At 38.0% G+C, this 21,323-nt stretch overlaps 1 protein-coding gene across 1 annotated transcript; it reads left to right on the top strand.

Annotated features, from left to right (window-relative positions):
• Positions 1 to 818: 818 nt before the first annotated feature.
• Positions 819 to 19,474, top strand: LOC121421537 (cytosolic beta-glucosidase-like). The gene is made up of 9 exons (XM_041616280.1): positions 819 to 1,051; positions 9,704 to 9,991; positions 11,516 to 11,703; positions 12,394 to 12,588; positions 13,442 to 13,754; positions 15,681 to 15,831; positions 16,805 to 16,919; positions 17,496 to 17,664; positions 18,449 to 19,474. The coding sequence occupies exons 2-9, from the start codon at positions 9,769 to 9,771 to the stop codon at positions 18,670 to 18,672; spliced, it is 1,578 nt and encodes a 525-aa protein (XP_041472214.1). The 5' UTR covers positions 819 to 1,051; positions 9,704 to 9,768; the 3' UTR covers positions 18,673 to 19,474.
• Positions 19,475 to 21,323: the final 1,849 nt, after the last annotated feature.

Raw genomic sequence — 21,323 nt, 5'->3', positions numbered from 1 at the left:
AATTTTGAAGTTTCAAACATGGTTTTATGTATGCGGGAGATAAGTGTGGAACTCATTGCCATGAAAAAAAATCAACCTCTGTACTATCTTTTAAGCACCTGTATAAGAAAGATATTTTTTGAATTGACGTATCTTTACCAATGTAAACGTCCAGCCGCATTTATTTTTGTTATCTTTTCATCTTTTTTCGTGCAATAATTTGTATAGTGCGGACCTGGACATCGCAAGCTTCGTCTCCCATTTACAAAAGCTACATTTAAGAATGAGTATTGTGTGGATTGTTGTTATACATGATTGTTTGTTGACAGTTTAAGAGTGTTTTTTTGGGGGGGGGGGTGTTAAGCGATGATTGATTGTGGGTGATGTGTTGGATATTAGGGTGGATGGATATATGCGTTGTGTGCTCATCTTTTTCTTTTTAACTTGTAAATAATGATTTTTAATATTATTGCTTTATTACGAATTGTGTCATTCTTCTTTTGTTTAGGATTTTTATATGCAGCTGGTCGTATTCTTTTATCTGGTTTGATCTTTTATACCTTCTATAGAGCTTGATGTAAACATGGTAAAACAGTGTTTCTATACTGATTTTGTGTTTTCCTGAATAAAATATATTTCAATAAAATAAAATAAATGAAACCATGAACATGCTCGATCGTAGTGGAAAAAAATTACTAAAAATGTACGTCAGTTTGATCCAATTTGATAAGCAAAGAAAAATGAATAAAATATAAAAATATGTTTGACCAAGGGATGATTCACCCAGGCGTACCCCTGGGGAAATCCCCCTCCCCCCCCCCCCCCCGCTTAATCTCTGGGCCATGAGTTCATGCATATACATTCGTGCACCTCCCGATCGATTGAGCGGAAACCCGACTCCATCCTGACTCTATAACTCTGTGACGAAGTGTCTGAGATCGGAGACTAACATCTCTACTCACTTTCACCAGTTCACTCTCTTGGATAAGAAGCAGTAACTACACATGCTAGACATCGGCTCCACACCATCAACGATCACGGTCAAATTCGGGTTTCTGTAAGGCGAACTGCGGTGAGTACGCTCCGTGAACTCGCACACGTTTTGTACGATTACTGCTGTGTCACCTCAAAGCATAATACATGTCTGTGCATATGTCCATATCACAGATAAATATAATAGTTTTTATATTTTTACAGAGAGAAGGAGGCCATGGTATAGTTCCACCCTCAATAGGTATATATCAAAGGCAATTGTCATGTAGCAATAAATAGCTCCTTTGTAACTAGGTTCTATAGACTATTCATTTCACATGCATGCAAGCATAGCCACACCAGCCGAAGGAAGTGCCCCTGGGAAGTGGCCTGGTCGTATTATCGAGCTAGAGCTATATGTCCTTGTTCCCCCATGGTATGATGGTGCATTGGTGGATATATTATAAATCATTGCATATGAGAGCCGCAGCTTATTTGTGCACCATACGTGACGGCCTGGATATATGGTCAGAAATAATGACGGCATGCAAGGTAGACGGCAACATCTTTTGGTAAAACAAGTATTTATATGGGAGAGTTTCGTGAACTGCATTAATTGTCACAGAGTTTGTAAGACCAAGACAAAGTCTGTGTTACCGACAATTAATTGCCATTGGAGGATCTAACCTCAGCGAATAAAAATCAATTTTTTTCAAATCCGACCACTTTTCGGACGCATATGGGCAATTCCGTGGAAAATGTTCACTTTAGAGAAAAAATGAAGTTTAAGATTTCACTTCAGCTGTCAAATTTTCTTAAAAAGTAATCTATAAAGTCTCAATTTCCAATAGAAGAATCGCAATATTGATAAAATTTAGTATTTTTTTCCATCATCAAAAAAATAGAATAGTAAATTGCAAATGTAAAAAATGTGGCTATTTTTAAACAATTCATCTTTCCTGTCTTTACTAAAAGCAAACAAGGTCCCAGAGGTCTCTTTTAACTTTTGAATAGTTGATTAATGTTTAAATGAACAGAAAATAATCGTTAAATTTTATGCCATTCATCAATTTTAGAGAAATCTGTCTCCAGATTTGTGTGATTTCTTTACCATTATCAGTGTCATGTCCGTTACGTTTTTCACTTAAAGTTTTCACAGCTTACAGGAAATTTGTCTAAAGGTACTGCAGATTCAGATTCTATGTTAGAATTAAAACCCCTACCATGTGTAGCAATCATTTTCCCTTACCACTTCTCATTTTCATAAAAATGGCGTAACAGACATGACAATTCGCGTAACGGACATGACGCCTTATATATGGCAAAAGGCAGCATTCACAAAAAAAAATATTAGGCTCAGTGTCACAGACTGAGGTCAGCCTCAATTGTTTGAGGATAGCTGAATGTAATATTTCCTAGAATCTGCATGTCATTCAAGCTATTTTTAGGAGTTGGTGAATGATGAAAGTTCAGCTCTTGTTCTGGTAGATTTTTCTGAGAATTAACGGTGTGCCACATAATATTAGGATAAGATGCAGCTAGATATGGCAACATACTCAGATCACAATCTGCATCATTTGTGTTTGAACAAACATTTGATTATCTTAGGTTTTTGCACTGACAGTTTGGAGCATTATAAAACTCCAACTTGTGAATTCATGATCATTGATGATATTACTTCAAAGTATCTGACTTTCACCAACCTCTACATACTTCTTCAGTGATGGCATGGGCTCACATTTAAAAGCAAGTTTGTATTTGGATATCTGTGTTACATGATGTAGCTCTATGAATCCATGAATCTACAGTGGCACTTCTTTGCAGTATCACAAGGGGCCGTGGAAAGAATGTGGCGCGATCAATAAATTATGTCATCATATAATTTGGTCAGCCATAATCATGATTTGAATGATGTATCTTCAATTGTACACAAGCAGCGCGGACAATACAACAAAATTAGATACAGCCACATTTGTCAGCAAGCAAGATCGTACGATTTAGAACATCCAAGATTTGATGAAAGGATGATTATACTCAGGATGATAGTTATTTTGAATGAAAAAAAAAATCTCAGAAGCTATTTACAAACATTCTGATTACCTTTCAACTCATACATAATCGATAATGAAAAACCGGTTTCCAGGTACTGCTATTAAATTTTTATTAAAATACTTTTTAATACCATTTTTTGTAATCTTAAAACTGACATTAATACGAGTACATGTTCTTTATCATACAATACATTCCATAATATGTTCATCTTGGATTTATACAGGTCTGGTATATTTTGTTTTCTTCTCACAAAAAATGAGATTTGGTCTGCTCAGTGTGCAGTAGTGGTATGATAAACATTGTATTCAATATAAAATTATCACTTAGGCTATAGCTATTAAATTAATGATACCTGCTAATAATATCTACATATTTTTCTTTAGAGTGTTAGTAAAGGTACTTTGCTGTTACATAATTACTTTCATTATTCATATTTCTTTCATTTTCAAACTAAGAAGTGCTGATGAAGTTCACTTCATAAGGGTGTCATGTCCGTTACGCTAGTATATTATCAAATATTAAGGCGTGAATAAAAATAATCTTTTCTATCAACTTTTTCTCCTTTAATTAGGTGTGGTGGATGGTAGTAACTTGAAAATACTCATTAACTGTTGTTAACCGGTGTAAAATTAATTTTTCTAAATAATTTTTTGTTTTATAAATATTGTACAAAAAGACCCCCTCTCAAATTGCAAAATAATAGGAGATATTACAGATTACCAGTTATGATATGTCTCTCTAACCTCTTGCCTTAACATTTAAACAATTAGACTTGTACCATATCTTATAATAAAATAATTATATTCGCTTACAAAAAGTGGACTAAACTGTCATGTCCGTTACGCTTTGTGTGTCATGTCCGTTACGCTACATTTTGAGCTAGGAATACAAAATGCACTGCAAAATTGTTGTTAAACACCATTTTATGGATAGAGCCTTATCTTAAGATTAAATTAACACCAACGTCAGGTGCATGCAATCTAAGAATTCACAGGAATTTTTATAAGCAATAGGAGGTAAAAGTGCTTCGTCCATTTCGTGTCATGTCCGTTACGCTCACGAAGAGTGCAATTTCTCCGCAACTGTTCAACGAAACGATTTGAAATTTTATGTGTATGTAACAGATACTTAAATGTGTCTGATAAGCTTAGTAACAATTATCAAAAGACTGCTAATTCTACTGTATAACTCTTTGAATTATAAAAATTTGTCTGAACGTCATGTCCGTTACGCTGGAATTGACCATATATATATCGTTCTGTCTCTTTGCATGCACCCCGGCATGCACTTTATTGTTGTGGTGTGATTTACTCCGGTCTTAATACGACACCTTTGGTTGTTGTTTATTTTGTTACATTTTTTTACCTGACTGCTAAGAAAGCACGACTTCCTGTGAGCAAGCAACCAGGTGACCAACGGTCTTCTCCGAGGGACCTGGTAATGAGGATAATGTTACCAAAAATCACTAGCGCACCAACTTGGGAATCGAACCCGTGTCATCGGAATCCGAAACCCTCGCTCTACCGACTGAGCTCAATCTCTCGCCTGCAACATGAACACACAGGATGCGTGGCACGAATTATCAGGGGCGGATCCAGCTTTCGCCAATAGGGGGGGGGGGGGCCGAAAAATATTTTGATCAACATTTTTCTCGATTGGCCGCTACAATCTGGCTTTTTTTTGTTGGTTTTTCACGGGGTAGTCCTAAATAAAGACTGAAGTTTTATATGTTAGTTTTTATTGCTATAAACAATATTAAGTATCTCATGTGGTCTTAATATATAGCGCGAAGCGCGAGCTAAAAATCTTTGATATTTTATGTCCTTAGAACTGAAGAATCAGAGGAGTCTTTATAATCATGAACAAAGATAAGTATCCAACTAAACAATGCGAGCGCGAAGCGCGAGCCGAAACTTTATCATAGTAACGTGAAAAGGGACTCAATTAGTACTGTTTTTAGTGATTATTGAAGCTAGGATACAAGTATCACCAAATAAATAATGAGAGTGCGAAGCGCGAGCTCAAAATTTCTGATATTCCGACCTGAAAAAAATGAACAGTCTAAGCGCGTTTTTATTTAGATAAACAAGCTGTGCGTCTCAAACAATTAAATGCGAGCGCGAAGCATGAGCTTAATTTTTTGATATACTGACATGATAAAGGAGCATTTTGACAAAATTTGGTAAGAATTTCCAAAGAGCATAGGTATCTCACAAATTAAACAATGCGAGCGCGCAGCGCAAGCCGAACATTTAGATACACATTAACAATTTGTGTAAATCAAACAAAATAATAAATGCTTGATGTGCTAGAGAATTGTGTGCAAATTGATATCAGAACTGGATATATTGTATATATACTGGTTATATATTAGTGTCATTTAACTCTCTTGAATGGGATTCATTACACAGGCAATGCGAGCGCGAAGCGCGAGCGAAAAAAATTATATAAAGTCTATTTTGCAATTCTTCCCCTCACCTTTTTTTTTGGTTTCCTTTCGGGGTCGGGCCGGTCGTTACGAGGCTGTAAATTACACATCATGGGTAAAATAGCTCTTTCTTACTTTTCTTTCTGTTTTTCGTAGTTTCTATCAAGGTTAAGAGTAAACTTTTTTCTGCAGGTTGTCAAAAAATAGGGGGGGGGGGGGGGTTTACACTTTGAAAAAGCCTTGGGAATTAAAGAATATACAATATGTGGGTAATTTTTTCACATATGATCTTGGGTTTGGGTCTCATTTATCTAATGAAAGTAAAAGTTTTGACGGAATGTTACACTTGAGTGAGCACTGTCCATTTTTGTAAAGCTCGCAGAAATCTCTGCGCAGAAATGCTTGTTTTCACGCTGTGTCAAGGGGAAAGGGTGAAATCAAACTTTCCCTGCTAAACATTTCTCATACATTTCCCTTGCACTTTAAGTCAATTGAAATAAAAGGGATACATTCAAGCATTTTGCAACAATTTTGCCACCCAAATTGAAATTTCAGCACTTGGTAAGCACAACCTTTACACTTTTTGTGCCAGCTGGATCTGAGGACATAACTGAATCTGAACAAAAGTTTATATCAGACATCTCCAGCATTTTTTCACTAAGTTGTTATCATTTAAAATGGGTTTACATTTCATTTTTCATGTAATACTTGTTTCTCCACACTTTTCCCAAGCTTGACAATGATTAACAAAATGAAAATCAAGCCTAAGCCATTTCATGTAAATCACAGCTCAGTGTAAAGCAAATATCGTCACGATGGCCTCAGTGTATGGGGGATTGGGTCGTGGTGAAATGCACTTTTAGAAGTGTTTTGGGCAAAGAAACAAGTCAAGAAAGGCAAAAGATATCTTCAAATCAGTTCAAGTAGCTAAATTACACGTGTTCTTCATGATTAAGGTCTACTTTTATTCGCATAACTATTTCAAAGTTCTGCGCAAATCATTTTTCACTAACTTTTCAAAATTAAGTGGTGCTCACTCAAGCAGAAATATTTTTTGACAGTTATATCGTCATTTGCTTAAATGGGTCTGTACCAATGTTAAAATGTGGAAAAATCTTTGGGATATTACAAATGTATAATTTTACAGAATTTTTTCAAATTGTAAACTTTTTTTTGATACGCACTGTAGTGTGGTTTTAACTCCAAAGCTCTGAAAGTCTGCAGTCTTTACAAAGTGTAGTTACTTTCCATGACCTTAAGCAGTGTAATACTTTCATTGATGTTTTATTTTCTTCTTGATATAGAGGGTTTGCAGCACCTTAACGTGTAGACCTATATACTAACCACTACATGCGATAAAGAGTATCCTGACATTTTCGTCTCATGCCATGTCTGGGATATATATGTCTATTTCGAAAAGGGGGGAAAGAGAGCTCGTTACCACATTTTTTAAAACTACTTTACTTCCGGGTGTGGGCCTATCACAATGGCGGATCCAGGGGGATGGACATCGGTGTATACAATTCGCCGATGAAATTGCTGAAAATATTAAATCTGATAAAAAGGACGTTTTTTAATATTAATTATTTATCAATATTTGAGATATAAGGGAAATGCACCTTTTTATGATTATACATTAGGTGGTCTGATGATGTCACCTCCCCAATTTCCTCATTTCTTATTTTCATACATGTGGTCGCATGTCATAAGGTGGTCCAATTCGCGAACAGGGTAAAAATGGTCAAAAATTTTATTATTTGATATGTTACAGCTATTACCATTCTCTACATAATGAAAAAGTTTTAAGTTTTGAATACCGTTATTTTTCCTTAAAATGACTAATTAACAGCTAATTATTACATAGATGTCAATGTAAATTTGAATTTTAAATGCGTTTTTCTCAAATTGGACCTGCTGCACATAAAATGGTGTCAAAAGTTAATGCAACATTGGATCACCCTAGTATTTTGCAGTTATAATCTTGAAACATCAATGATTAAATCTTTACCAAAAATAAAATAATTATCTATTATTTTATGCATGTTAATTATACTAATTAATTAACAGTATTTAATTTCACATTTCTGCCCCCAAAATACCTGTAACTGTATTTGTATGCTTGGCAAAATGACAGCATCATGGGTAGTAATGTTGGTTGCAATGCTACACAACATTTGTACTAGAAATTAAGATTACAAATTAGATAATTAACCAAATCTCTCCGGTTTACTAATTGATAAGGTTGCAGACCAGAGCTGACATACACATGTATTCCATTGCTGCATATTTTCAAAATTGTCAAATTTTTATGACATTTAGTTGTTCCCTGCTTTAAAACGCCCAGAAATATGAGGATATCAGTCATATTACATATTATAGTAAGTTGTTAATTAGGTTTAATTAATATTTTATCATTTACCGCATCCACCGGATCCGCCATCTCTGTCACTTCAAACTTTATAATGTGCTATAGTTTTTGTTCCTGATATTGTATTGATCTAATTCATAGTAATATATTTAGCCTATAGTTCTAGCTTCAAAATGAGATATTACTCAATAAATTTGGTTAAGATGCTGTGATGTAGCAACAATTTATCCATGGCACCGTGTGGAAAATTGTTCATACGCCACCCTTTTTGCATACCCAACTTATGAAATGCTACCACGTGCGTGTATAGTTTTTCTTGTAAAAAGTAAAAAAAAATTTACCGATTTTTCAGACCACAAGCTTGAAAGTTTGGTTTATTTACACCTTTATGACAAAGTATATTTTATACCAAGGATGATATTCCAAACCATTATCATTCATCACCAAAAATTGTGTACAGCCATGTACAAAGACGTATAAATTTTCATCTGATTTTGATTTTGATTTTTTTTTTTTTTGGGGGGGAGGGGGATTGTGAGCCCCACACTTTCTGCTCGTGCACCCCTCCCCCTCCCACACACAAAAACTTTAGAAATCGTTTCGCGGCCCGTGCCCTTGAAATAAGCCGAATACGTCCCTATGCAAAGAGCACGTCTGTCATATTCATTGTGTCCCCTTTTGAGCGCCATGATCACAATTAATCCTTCATCGGATGAACGCTTTGTCAAAATGATAACATAACAATTACACTTACTGCAAAAGGAAGAAATTAAATTGATAAAATCATACATTGAAACATTCGTCAATATGCTTTTGAACTTTGTACCCTTTTAACCTTGTGGAGATAATGAAGCTAGGAGTCACAATAAGCGAGACTGGAATCTCTGTGCAAGAACAATACAACGTATACTGGTATGTACAACGGGGAAAGGTTAATTTTTAATACAATAAAACATTAATGCCACAATCTCGTCAAACATGCAAAAGGGGGACTATTTCAGTATTTCTGCCGATACATGCTAGAGGTGGCGTCGGGAAAAACGTTGATTTGCTAAGAGTGCATCTGATCTTGGAATACAATATGTAACAGTGTAAGAATTAGCCTGCTATTGCGAAAGTGATTCCAGTGTGCCAACGATTGCTGCATGTTAACCAGGCTCTAACTGATGTTCCTCGCGGACAGTCTTGCGGTACCTTGCCTGTACCTTGCTGTGTCTTCTGAAAAATTTATTTCGATGTAGAATCAGAGGGTTTGAACACTATAATCAAGATTGGCGCAAACAAAAACTGTGTAGATCTATCTATGTTATGCATTTGTTACAAAATGGATTTGATAATCTCCGTTTGAAGTCATTCATCAATAGCAGTTTCATTGATTTTGGCGGTATCGACTCTTAAAAAGTAAAATCAATTACCGATTTTTCAGACCACAAGCTTGAAAGTTTGGTTTATTTACACATCTAAAGAACAGCACCCTTTTTTTCTCATTATATTAGCGTTTTTCAATCATAATTAAAGTTTCTGTTTAAACATGGATATCGACATTGAACACTGGTGTGTTGGCTCAGTTGTAGAGCGTCCGTCTCACAACCGGGAGGTCGGGGATTCAAACCCCGGCCGCGTCAGACCAAAAGACGTTAAAAGATGGGAGTTGCTACCCTGTTTGGCGTTCCACGATTAAAGGGATAGAGCCTCGTCGATCTGGCGCCGCACAGCGGCTGCCGGGCCTACGATCAATTCGGCAAAGCAAATTTTCGGAGTATTTCATTTCATGTCTATTTCGAACAATAAAAAAATATGGATATTCAACACAACCTTAGTTGAATAGATTTCTTTATTGCCAAGAGATTCGAATCGGTTAGGTTCACCTTACTGTACAAATCGTATTTCTATTTCTTTTGCAGAAACAGCGAACTCGCTAACAAACTTCAAACAACGCATAAATTGGTAAGATCCAAACTTAATATCTATGGCTTCTATCCTCCGCCTCTTCCACGTCTTCGTCATACTCCAAGTCATAACTCCAACTGCCTGGTCAACGACGTCGTCCAGCCACCAGTTCATATATCCCGATGTCTTCAATGATCCTCAACGTGATTCCCTGATCGAGGAAACATTTCCTGAAGGATTCATCTGGGGTGTTGGATCATCTGCCTACCAGATCGAAGGGGCGTGGGACGAAGATGGAAAAGGTAAAGACTCCACTTCTATGCGGTTGCATCCTATAAAACATAAACAAGAAAGAATAAGACCCATATCAGCAGAAGCGCAATGTATTCGTATGAATAATTCAAATGCCTGAGCCTCGTTGCAGAAAAGTTACCATTATATTTTATATTTGGCATCATAGGCGGCGGAAGCGGGGGGACGTGTCCCCCCTAAAATTGAGGTGGGGGGGGGACGGTCCCCCCTAAATTTTTTCTTGATAACCTTTTTTTTTTTGCATGTCTATAATTTTTTGGGGCGCTTGTCCAATTTTTTACCTGTGTCCATCCCAAAATTTCAGGTGGACACCCCCTAATTTTTTTGGCTTCCGCCGCCAATGTTTGGCATCCAATATTAACGATGCTCAGCAGCCAATAAAAACGGGATGGCAGAGCTACCGTACTCACGCAACGGGCCAAGTATCTGCTAAGTGCTAAACTTAAGTGTAATCGAATAATCGACATCAATTTGTTCAGCTAAACAAATATATAGGTTAGTCCTTAAGAACACCCTTGAGTGTTGTCTTTACACACTTAGCATCCGTTTTCTAAGAGATATTATTCAGACATGGTTCCCGTCACACAAAGGTCACCGATTAATCGTATGTACGCTTGATTTTCATGATTTATTGTACATTGCAGTCAATACAATAAATCGTTAAAAATGTTTTACAGTATTTGTAAAGCTTTGTTACCGGCCATGGTCTGTGCAATCAACATGAAGACAAATTCCACGCAAATATGAAAGTGCAGAAAGTTTAGTCGCGTATACATTTTTAATATAATTGACCATATTGACTGGCACGTAAATGCTCGAGTGGATGGTTCCGTTTTTTCACACATAATTATAATGGTACCAATTGCATGTGTAGCAATCAAATAGAGTTGCGATCAAACGCCATATTTTTTCAACTAACTGGAAGCGCGCCATTTTAAAACTTGCTGAAAAAGCGATCTTTTCTGCCAGAGTCCCTGATGTCAAGAATGTTATGCGTGGTGTCTCATTCAGTGTCAGCAAGGAGAAATAGAAAGTCGATTCCACGACACCCGACATATTCAAGAACGCTGTAAATTTATAGAAAATGCCAGTAAAATGAAAAAGAAAAACTTCAAGGTCCTGGTCGAAAATTGGTGGACCAGGGGCCCGTTGCAGAAAGAGTTGCAATCAACCGCAACTCTAAAAATCACGCGCAACTTGATTTTCAACCAAACAACAGCGCGCATTTGGGACTTGCGGTTGATTTTTTTTTTTACTTTTAAACGCAACTCTTTCTGCAACGGATCCCAGAACAGCAATTTTGTCCTAATCTTCGGAGCTATGACGAATAATTGCAAAAATGTCGCTTGATACACAACTTTTCTTAAAGAATTCTTGGTTGTACTTTTTTGCATTTGATAACCCATTATCTATCTTCTTGAATCCGTCTTCCTTCGTCAAAGCATAAACTCCCTAAATTAATGACAGTAAAGCAATACATCCAAGACGTCATTTTAATTCCCATCCATCCATAGGTCCGTCAATTTGGGACACGTTTAGCCACACACCTGGTAAGATCCGAAACGACGAAAATGGCGACGTGGCCTGTGATAGCTACCACCGATATGCAGAAGATATCAATCTGATCTCAGGCCTAGGAGTCACCCATTACCGGTTCTCAATCTCCTGGTCCAGGATCTTTCCCAATGGTTTTGTCGATGAGGTAAAAAAGGATCATGAATGTATTTGTGTTCATTTTTATCTTCTTTTACTTCTTTTATTTCGCCTTGTGCTTCTTCTTCTACTAGCTGCTACTACTAGTACTCCTTATTATTCTATTTCCTCTTCTTCCGATCTTCTTTTCATATTCTTTCACTTCCTCCCATCAACCTGGCCAAACTACATGTCTTCCCAATTATTGTCCACTCATTCTTCTCCATGATATCATCTCTTTGTCCTCTTGAGAATTTTCTTAAGGTCAATCTTTACTAATTTGTTCACCTAAATCGGCGGATGGGGGAATTTAATCAACCTGTCTTTGATCTCTCAATTGTTTATTCGGCAAATGTCAGAGACATCTGAAAGAGACTCTGGTTGGTATGGTAGGAAAGCGAGTTATTTTTCAATTTTCTTGTTCATGCAGCGCAGGGGACTCCTCACATATCATACAGCCGTCTACACATAACATGAAGATCGAGGTTGGGTCATACTCGAGGGTCCCTTACAATATGGGCGTTGTTCTTTCGTGGTATTTCTTTTTTTACAGTTTCTTAAAATTGGGATTTGTCGGCCCGTTTGTATGGGTATAAACTGAATGAAAATCAAATAAAAATAGGCAGATCCTACTTGTGTTGACCATGTTACGGCAAACAACTTGTTTTTACCATATCCTTTTACTTGTACGACCATACAGGTGAATCCCGCAGGGCTACAGTACTACCACCGTGTAATCGATGCGCTCCTTGCTGCCAACATCCAGCCTGCAGTGACCCTCTATCACTTCGACCTTCCCCAGAGGTTGCAAGATCTTGGTGGATGGCAGAATGAGATGATGGTGGTCTATTTCAACGACTACGCTGACTTCTGTTTCAAGGAGTTCGGTTCAAAGGTGGGTAATGGGTTCGGTCCGTTTCATAAAGAGTTCCAACTATTGTACCTTATGGTATAAGGGCACTGGATGGGCACCTCCATTGTGACTGTATGTTACCAAGGTCAAGGATGGTAGTTGCCATAATGGCAGAGTTTAGTTGTAAGTAATTTATTAGACGGGGGCCCAGGTTCTGCTGGGATATTGCTATTATTATTGTTTAATATCATTTTGGCAATAAAAAGTACATCAAATTGGTCAATAATGAACATAACACAGTTTTGTTTATTCTACTGCTAAACTTCTCAGCTGGGATATAATATGCAAACGCTTAATTTGGGATGGTTTAGCTTCTAGTGAGATTTTGTGAAGTAACTTGGGAAGTTACTAATGTGAAACATTCCTAACATGGGTCAGAAGACAACTTTGCATTTATAATCTTCGGAAAGATTTTGAAAATATGGCAGTGAGATGATATTAGTTGAATCAAGATTCTCCTTAAGAAAGTAAATGATTGATACTTTACTTTTTTAATATGAAGTTAATAGCAGGTATACTAGGTACTTATCTATCATAAAGAATTTTTTGGGTGCTTTCAGAGGATAATATGCATTTGATAATCAGTCTTTTCTACCATGTCTACCAAGTGTTTATGATTTATTCTTGGGAGAAAGCAGGCCAGATAACTAAAACCAAATAGAACATATGAGCCTGTGTCTTATTTTATTTACTATTGGATCAAAGTTAAAATGTGTTTCTTTCTTACCAAGTTTATGTGTCTGAATAATTTATACTTGGAAGAAGCATGACAGATATTTGAAAACATGTACGACACCTGTACCTATGCCTTATTTGTTTTATTTTTTGCATCAAGGTTAAGATGTGGTTCACCATCAACCAAGCACTCTGCGAGTCCGAACTAGGCTACGAGATGGGCATCTTTCCTCCAGGAAACACACACCCAGGATACGGCGTGTACCGGATTATCCACACCATGCTCAAGGCCCACGCGCGGGCGTGGCATTCCTACGATCGCAAATACCGCAAGGAGCAAGGAGGCGTGATATCGATTAACATCGAGGGTGTGTGGTTCGAGCCGTTGACGGAGGCACGAGCCGATGCCGATGCTGCAGAAAGAGCAAGGCAGCTGAGGATCGGTCTCGTAGCGAATCCAATATTCGGCAACGGTAAGTTCATCAAGGGAGGTGTTTCATACGACTTGACCCACGATTGCCAACCTTTCGTTGGAGTATCAGCTAAATGAAATCTAATAACTATTTGGGCCCGTATTCTGAAGTCCGGTTTAACTTAAACTCAGGTTTAAAGTTGTGATTTAAGTATGGATAGCCATTTGTTACATAAATCTCTAACAGTAGATATATCATATTTCATCTCATTTGGCTCTCAAGTCATTCATAATTCTATAGGAAGTATAAAAAGATGAGTGTCTTAACAATCGATGAAAAAGAGCACGTACAGTAAGCATAACAAACATACAATTTAATAAAAAAAAAATTGACACTTTTGGCTTCCCACCATTTTAGCACAAAGTTAGACCATGGTCTAAGTTAAACCTGACTTGAGAATAAGTGTGTAAAAATCACGCGCAACTTGCGATCAGTTTTATGGAGCTCGATCAACAAACTAGGCCCCAGCCATCGATGATAAAGTTATCACCCATGTCTACGGTCTTTTGTGTTCATATAATATGTTTACATGTATGGTAGACGTATATGTACGAATATGGTCCATTCTGTATATTTCAATCTTAGAACTTGTAAATAATGGAAAGATTGGGAAGATTAAAAGCTGTAACGTTGGTCTAAACGAAGAGAATGCTAAAGAGAGAGGAATTGGTAGGGGTGTCATCACGGCACCTTTCGTAAGAGGGAAAATACCGACTGAAATAAATTGTGATTAAAAAAAAGATGAATTTTCTACTGTATGAGATGCTGAACGCAGAAATGCAAGCTAAGGTTAACTCTAAACTTGATACAAATTGTCATATTCCTATGAGTTCTAATCATTTCAGGGAATGACCACTTTCTGCTTAAACACCATCTCAGCCGACTATAAACAGAGCGATGTTATTGAAGTCATTATAATATATTTGATCGATGTGTAGTCAGGTTCGCCGGGGTGACTATGGCATGAGCCATGTCTCGAAGTGTTTTTTTTTTCTTCAGGACAATGTTAACGAGACCAGAACTAGTACACGAAACCATTAGCAGAAGGCATACCATGTTCACATTGCGAGTGTAAAGCCATTTTTCATTACAAAACCATCGGAATAGAGTAATAATTGCCAATAGGGAATTCAGAGGACGTGACCACTATGACCACTTGCACAGATTCCATACGTTTTTATGCTTCAAATGCTGACAACATATTATATAGCGCTTAATACTTACTTTGTCAGAAGTCTCTAAGCGCTCTACAGTATATGCAGCATAATTACCCTGGCTTTAGCAGAACAGCTGTTACGCGCGCTGCGTTTCAAGGAATAAATTCCTGCCAGGTACCCATTTACCTCACCTGGGTTGAGTGCAGCACATTGTGGATCAATTTCTTGCTGAAGGAAGTTACGCCATGGTTAGGATTCGAACCCACGACCTTCTGTTTCAAAGTCCGGAGACTAATCCACTGGGCCACAACGCTCCACTTTGATGCGTATAACTTTGTATAACCACGTATAACTTTGATGCGATGGTGCTTGTTTATCAGAGGTGAGGTAAACCACGTGGGTGTTCGTAAGATACGAATGGCTTTATGCACGACTGGTGATCTTTTCTTGTGCTAGGTGATGTCCCTATGTAATTGAGTTATGGCCTAAGAACACATTCCAGTCGTGCGTAAATTCGTTCGTAACTTTACGAACAGCTTTATGAAACACCCACCAGGAGCTTGTGTCATAAAGCTATGTACATTATGTTTGACCTTCCACAGGATTCTGGACATTTTCTCGTGCTAGATACATCCCTATGTACCTGAATTAGCACCTTAACATCTTCCAGTCGTGTATAAACTAAGTCAACGTGACTTAACGAACTGCTTAATGAAATATCCCCTGAAACTAAATCCAATGCTTCTATTATTCTTGGATTTTTTTTCAGGGGACTACCCAGCTGTAATCAAGGACTATGTAGGTAATCGAAGTCTAGCACAGGGCCTCACTGCATCAAGACTCCCCAGCTTCACAGAAGAAGAGAAGAGATTGCTGGAAGGTACTGCTGACTTCTACGCTCTAAATCATTATACTTCGATGTAAGTATAAAAGGGTTTGGTTAATCTTAAAGTCTCACCAACGAAACCGGCTAAAATCCGACCGATGGTATGCCATTGGTAATAAGGTAATAGCTTTGATCGGTCTGGAGTCGGTTTCGTTGATGTGACTGTCACCGAAACCGACTCCAACCCGACCAATGGCATGCCATTGGTTATAACGTAATAGATTGATCGGTCAGGAGTCGGATACGTTGGTATGACTGTGGCAGTATGGCCCTTTGAAATTAGGCCGACGTTGTTCCCTTTCGATCACATACTTCAGGCTGACACACGCTGAGATCACCATTGATCTTTCCAGGGGAATTTGAAAGGCATTAAACAATTACAACAGCAGTACACGGGGTGGGGGGGGGGGGGGGGCGTTTCATGAAATGACTGGTTAGATGTTTTATCCGACAAGTCCTTTTTTATCCGACAGTTACCATAGAAACTGTGCTTCCCAGCCAATCAAATCAAGGGAAGCTGTCAGATCTGACTACTTGTCAGATGAAAATGTTGATGAAACGCTCCACTGGATTCCGCTGCACTTGCCAGACGCATTGAATTTTGGTGATCCGAGAAACATTGCTGGTGGGTGTTTCATAAAGCTGTTCGTAAGTTAAGTTAAAAGGACGTTTCCAGCACAATGCCGATTCACCCCCAAAACAGTGGTGAAAACCGTAGGACCGACAAAACTTCAGAGTTGACGCGTGCGCAGATGGTTTATGAATATCATTGACGTAGAACAATCTGCCATGCAGAACTGGGGTCCGTTGCAGAAAGAGTTGCGTTTCAACGCAAGTCAAAATATCAATCGCAAGTCCCAAATGCGCGCTGTTGATTGGCTAAAAATTCAAATTGCGCATGATTTTTATAGTTGCGATTGATTATCAACTCTTTCTGCAGCTGACCACTCAAGCTCTTACTGTCACAATCATGCCAAGGCAAACTTTATTTTTTTTTTATTCTGCAGGTATGTAAAGCACAAAAACCAGTCAGAGATAAAGATACCATCAATAGATGATGACATTGGAGTGGAGTTATCTCAGGATGCCGCGTGGCCGCAAGCATCGCTATCATGGCTAAAGGTGAACAAAATAACAATCATTTGCGTTTATGAGACAAATGGTAGCTCCCTCTGTCAGTATGGAATATAAACGAAGCTTTTAACCCTTACTTAGAAAATCAGACAATGGACGCAGTTACCTTTTGTCGAGTAAGATATTCAGTGATGAAATGTAAATTTATTGCAAAATCAAATGGACACTGAAGGAAATAGAATCCCAAGTTATTTTGGTAGGTTAAAATCGATATTGCGGAAATATATATATATATATATATCATGATTACGCTGGAGTGAAGTAAATTTATGCGAGGTAAAACAAATTAGGCACAGAACACACACGCATACCGGAGATGAATTGTGTTTTGGATTGCAAATGCCAAGGATTGAGTCAAATAACGTGAGTTTTAGTATTATATTAAGAAACCGAAGGCGACCGTCAGGTATGCAACGTGTCTTTTTCAGGGGCCTCAATCGCCAGTGGGTGATTTTTTATAATCCTATAATCATGGCTGTCAGTTATTAGGTAGTGTATCCATCTGGCGGACATGATTCCATTCAATTCCTACACTTGCATCATCTATTTCATCTCACATTCCAGATTGTTCCATGGGGCATGAGACGTGTTTTAGCGTGGATCAAGGAAACATACGGCGACGTGCCGATATACATCACAGAGAACGGTGTCTCGGAATCGAGCAGTCCTAGGAACTCGAACGATGACGTCAGATCGAAGTATCTTCGCGCTTACCTGAACGAGGCCCTCAAAGGTCAGTTCCAGTTCTCTCTCACCCTCTCAGTTGTCACCCGAGGGATGTGTTTCATAGTTCTTGTTGTAAAAAAAATAAAGTTACAACTTGACCGCAAAGGCAATATAGGCCTGTTGTTCTCTAATGTAATCATAACTTTTACAGTTGGAAATAAATACAACCATTCTAAATGTTTTCGACTATTTCAAAAATGGTGCGCCGTATCGAAAATTGATATTACTAAATAGATTTTGTCTCTTATGCACCAATGTCAGTAATAAGAGTTCTATGTCTATCCTTGGACGATATCATGTGTGCTCATTGGTTCTAAATTGCTTCTATAACATATATTGCGTTTTTAATTAGGCTTATGTAAGCAAACCAGCCTTAGTTATGAGGTGGAAATCTCAAAGGGCTCAATATATAAAGTAATCAATTCAACTTAATTGGGAATATTTTGCAAGCGGCTGTAGGATTTATTAGACCTACCAGACTTGTCAAGCGCTTGTTTCACAATAAATACATTGGCAATAATGTAAATCGTTGTTGAAACATTTCTTTATATACCTTTCATATACCTTTATGTACCTGCTTTTCTGAAAAATGGTCACAGATATTTCCAAACTCCTGGAATAATAGTCTTTGAAAAAGCGCCAAGACAGAGCCACCGTGCCTTTAAAATTTGGCCATCGGCCTGTGTGTGTGGTTTTGAACAGGCAAGCTATGTAAAACTGCGGTAATATAATGTAGCGCTTAGAAACATTGTATTAAAAACTTTAATCATTACCATGCTTTTATTTCACAGCTCATCACCTAGACGGTGTCAATCTACGTGGGTACTTTGCGTGGTCCTTGATAGATAACTTTGAATGGTTTGAAGGATACGATGCCCGCTTCGGCTTGCACCACGTAGACTTTACTGATCCTCAGCGACCAAGGACGGCAAAGACATCTGCAAAGACATACGCAGCGATTGTGAACGACAATGGCTTTAAGTCGAAGGAGACCGGTGCCAAGGATGAGTTGTGACCTAGAGAAAATTTGACTTTACCGATCCTCAACGACCAAGGAAGTCAAAGACATCTACCAAGACCTACGCAACAATTGTGAAGAACAATGGCTTCAAGCTGAAAGAGACCGATTCCAAGGATGATTAATGAACAAGGGACAACTTTGGCCACTTTTGCCACCAAAGCATTAAGATTTAATAAGACGTACTATACATATTCGTGATTGCAGCTTTCATTTATTAATTGCATATGTGTGTGATATTGCTAAATGACACATGTTACACTTTGTTTGCATTTTATTAACGTGAGTTTTGTAGGCATTGTTATGAGTGTTTTACTTTCTACGTTAAACCCCCATTCCACAGAGAGCATGGCCTCTGAAATGGTCTTTTGGTGGTCTTTCAATGAACTTTCATAGTTCATATTAGTCTTTTCATGATCGTTTGACAGTCTCTCGAAATTTTTGCGGAGATTACTGTAACACTCATGATATATCATTGAAAGATTATTGAAAGACCAGGAAAGGTCCATGGAAAGAATTTAGAAAGATCACTTGTTGCATAAAAGATCTCTAAAATACCATTTAAAGATCTCTACAGGATTAATCTAAACCCAGTAAGACAGGACGTATCAACAGTCTTTCAGAGTTCTTTGAGGGGTTTTTCTGAGCCATTCCACGGAGATTTTAGTGGTCTTGGAGACTGCTGTAAGACCTTGCCAATTTTGGTGTTTCAGGAGTCTTTCAAAGCCCCCCCCCCTCCCCTGTGGAATGGGGGCCTTATCAATTGTACTGCCTATGTGTCATTGAATGGAAATGAAATTTTTAAAAAAATTAATTGAAGCAATATACTTTGGCGATGTTACTGAGTGTACTTAATCGTGTATTTTTATTTCATTGTGCACAGCTTGGGATTGATAATGCCATTAACATTTTCCTTTTCCAATGATAACGAGAATTATATTGAGACTCGTTGAAGGTCCGCGGTTAAAGTTGTACCCCAGACTCTCATTGGTACTTCTCGATCATCTGATCATTTGATGGAAGCGTCGTGGTGTAGCGGTTCTGACTCTCGCCTTGTAATCAGAGGGTCGTGTTTTCGAATCCCACCATGGCCTAGCGTCCTCTGGCAAGGCGTTAATCCACACTTTGCCACTCTCCACCCAGGTGTTAATTGGGTACCCGGTAGGATGTGAAAGCCTATATGTAGTATGCCTAGCAATGGAGTCTTGGAACTCTTGTTGGAATGCTCCCCAGGGAGTGGAGAAGGTGTATACATTGTATGCGGGCATGCGGGGTAATAATATGTCTTATAAATGCGGAATATTATATATTATGCTTAAACAGTCGTCGTAAGGAAGAAAATACAGATCAGTCGAAGAAGTGGTTTACGGTACACCATGTGGAAAGTCCTAGTACATGTAGTAGGGACTAAAAAAAATGGATTGAGGTAGAAGTTAAACGGATAGGCGGGAAAGTAGAGGTTTGAAAGTATTCCTTTAGAGTAACTGAGCGTAGTCCGTAAAGGGCTGTAAACCAGGAAGAGATAGGAAGCTTGAGTAGTTGGAGAGATGGGAGGAAACTGGCTCGAGTTGGAGGGATGGGAGAAGGTTGTCCAACTCAAATCAGTTTCCGCCTAGCCTGATCCTCATCGTATAAAAATGAAACACACACCATAGAAAACCCAGCAGTCAACTATGCACGTTCGGGGCCTGTTTTGAAACCGAAAGAAGAGTTTATATCTTCAGGCTTAGCTTGGCAAAAGACAATTCATAATTAGACAAACGTTTTCCTCAGTTCTCGTGGGAAGCCCACGTAATAAGGACGAAGGGCGGGTGTTTTGTGTTACTAACACTAAATGTTTCACACATACTGGATAAATAGGTCAACATACGTTTTTAATCAACATGATTAATAAGTGGTAATTGCATAGCATCAGCACAAGACAAGCACCTTTGGCACCAACTTGAGGAGGCCTTTGCCTTGCAGTGGGCTGAACATGGCTCATATGATGAAGATGATGAATTATGATCAGCAATATGAAAGCAATAAATGTTTTTTTTTTCGAGATTCGACACAGATAAAAAGATAACAATAAAAACATGAATGTATATTACGAAAAATTACGCACTCACATAGACAATGTTACCAACAAATATTGAAATGATTTGTCTCTTTGGCTGATCCCATGGCCAGATCTTAATACCTATTTAACATGTTTAAGGTTGCTCTTTTCGCGGAACATTTACCTCTAACCGTTGCTTGTTCATTTGGCCCTCCTTTCTGTTAAAGGAAAAGTCCACCCCAACACAAACTTGATTTGAATAAAAAGAGAATAATTCAACAAGCATAACACTGAAAATTTCATCAAAATCGGATGTAAAATAAGAAAGTTATGACATTTTAAAGTTTCGCTTCATTTCACAAAAGAAAGTTATATGAACGAGCCAGTAACATCAAAATGAGAGAGTCGATGATGTCACTCATTCACTATTTCTTTTTTTTTATTGTTTGAAGGAGGTCCTAATCATCAAATTCGTCAAAATTGAAATATTGCATAATTCAAACAATAAAAAACAAAAGAAATAGTCAGTGAGTGACATCATCGACTCTCTCATTTGGATGTAACTGGCTCGTTCATATAACTATGTTCTGAAAAATAAGCAAAACTT

The sequence above is a fragment of the Lytechinus variegatus genome, chromosome 9 (genome assembly GCF_018143015.1).
Source record: "Lytechinus variegatus isolate NC3 chromosome 9, Lvar_3.0, whole genome shotgun sequence".
In the NCBI taxonomy this organism is placed as follows: Eukaryota; Metazoa; Echinodermata; class Echinoidea; order Temnopleuroida; family Toxopneustidae; genus Lytechinus; species Lytechinus variegatus.
The sequence above is the reverse complement of the archived record's forward strand: the minus strand, read 5'-3'. Positions and strand labels throughout refer to the sequence as shown.

Excerpts from the sequence above, each read along its gene's own strand:
- LOC121421537 (XM_041616280.1), top strand. The coding sequence starts at position 9,769 with ATGGCTTCTATCCTCCGCCTCTTCCACGTCTTCGTCATACTCCAAGTC. Across the intron at positions 9,992-11,515 it reads GTGGGACGAAGATGGAAAAG|GTCCGTCAATTTGGGACACG; the intron begins GTAAAGACTCCA and ends ATCCATCCATAG. Across the intron at positions 16,920-17,495 it reads CATCGCTATCATGGCTAAAG|ATTGTTCCATGGGGCATGAG; the intron begins GTGAACAAAATA and ends CTCACATTCCAG.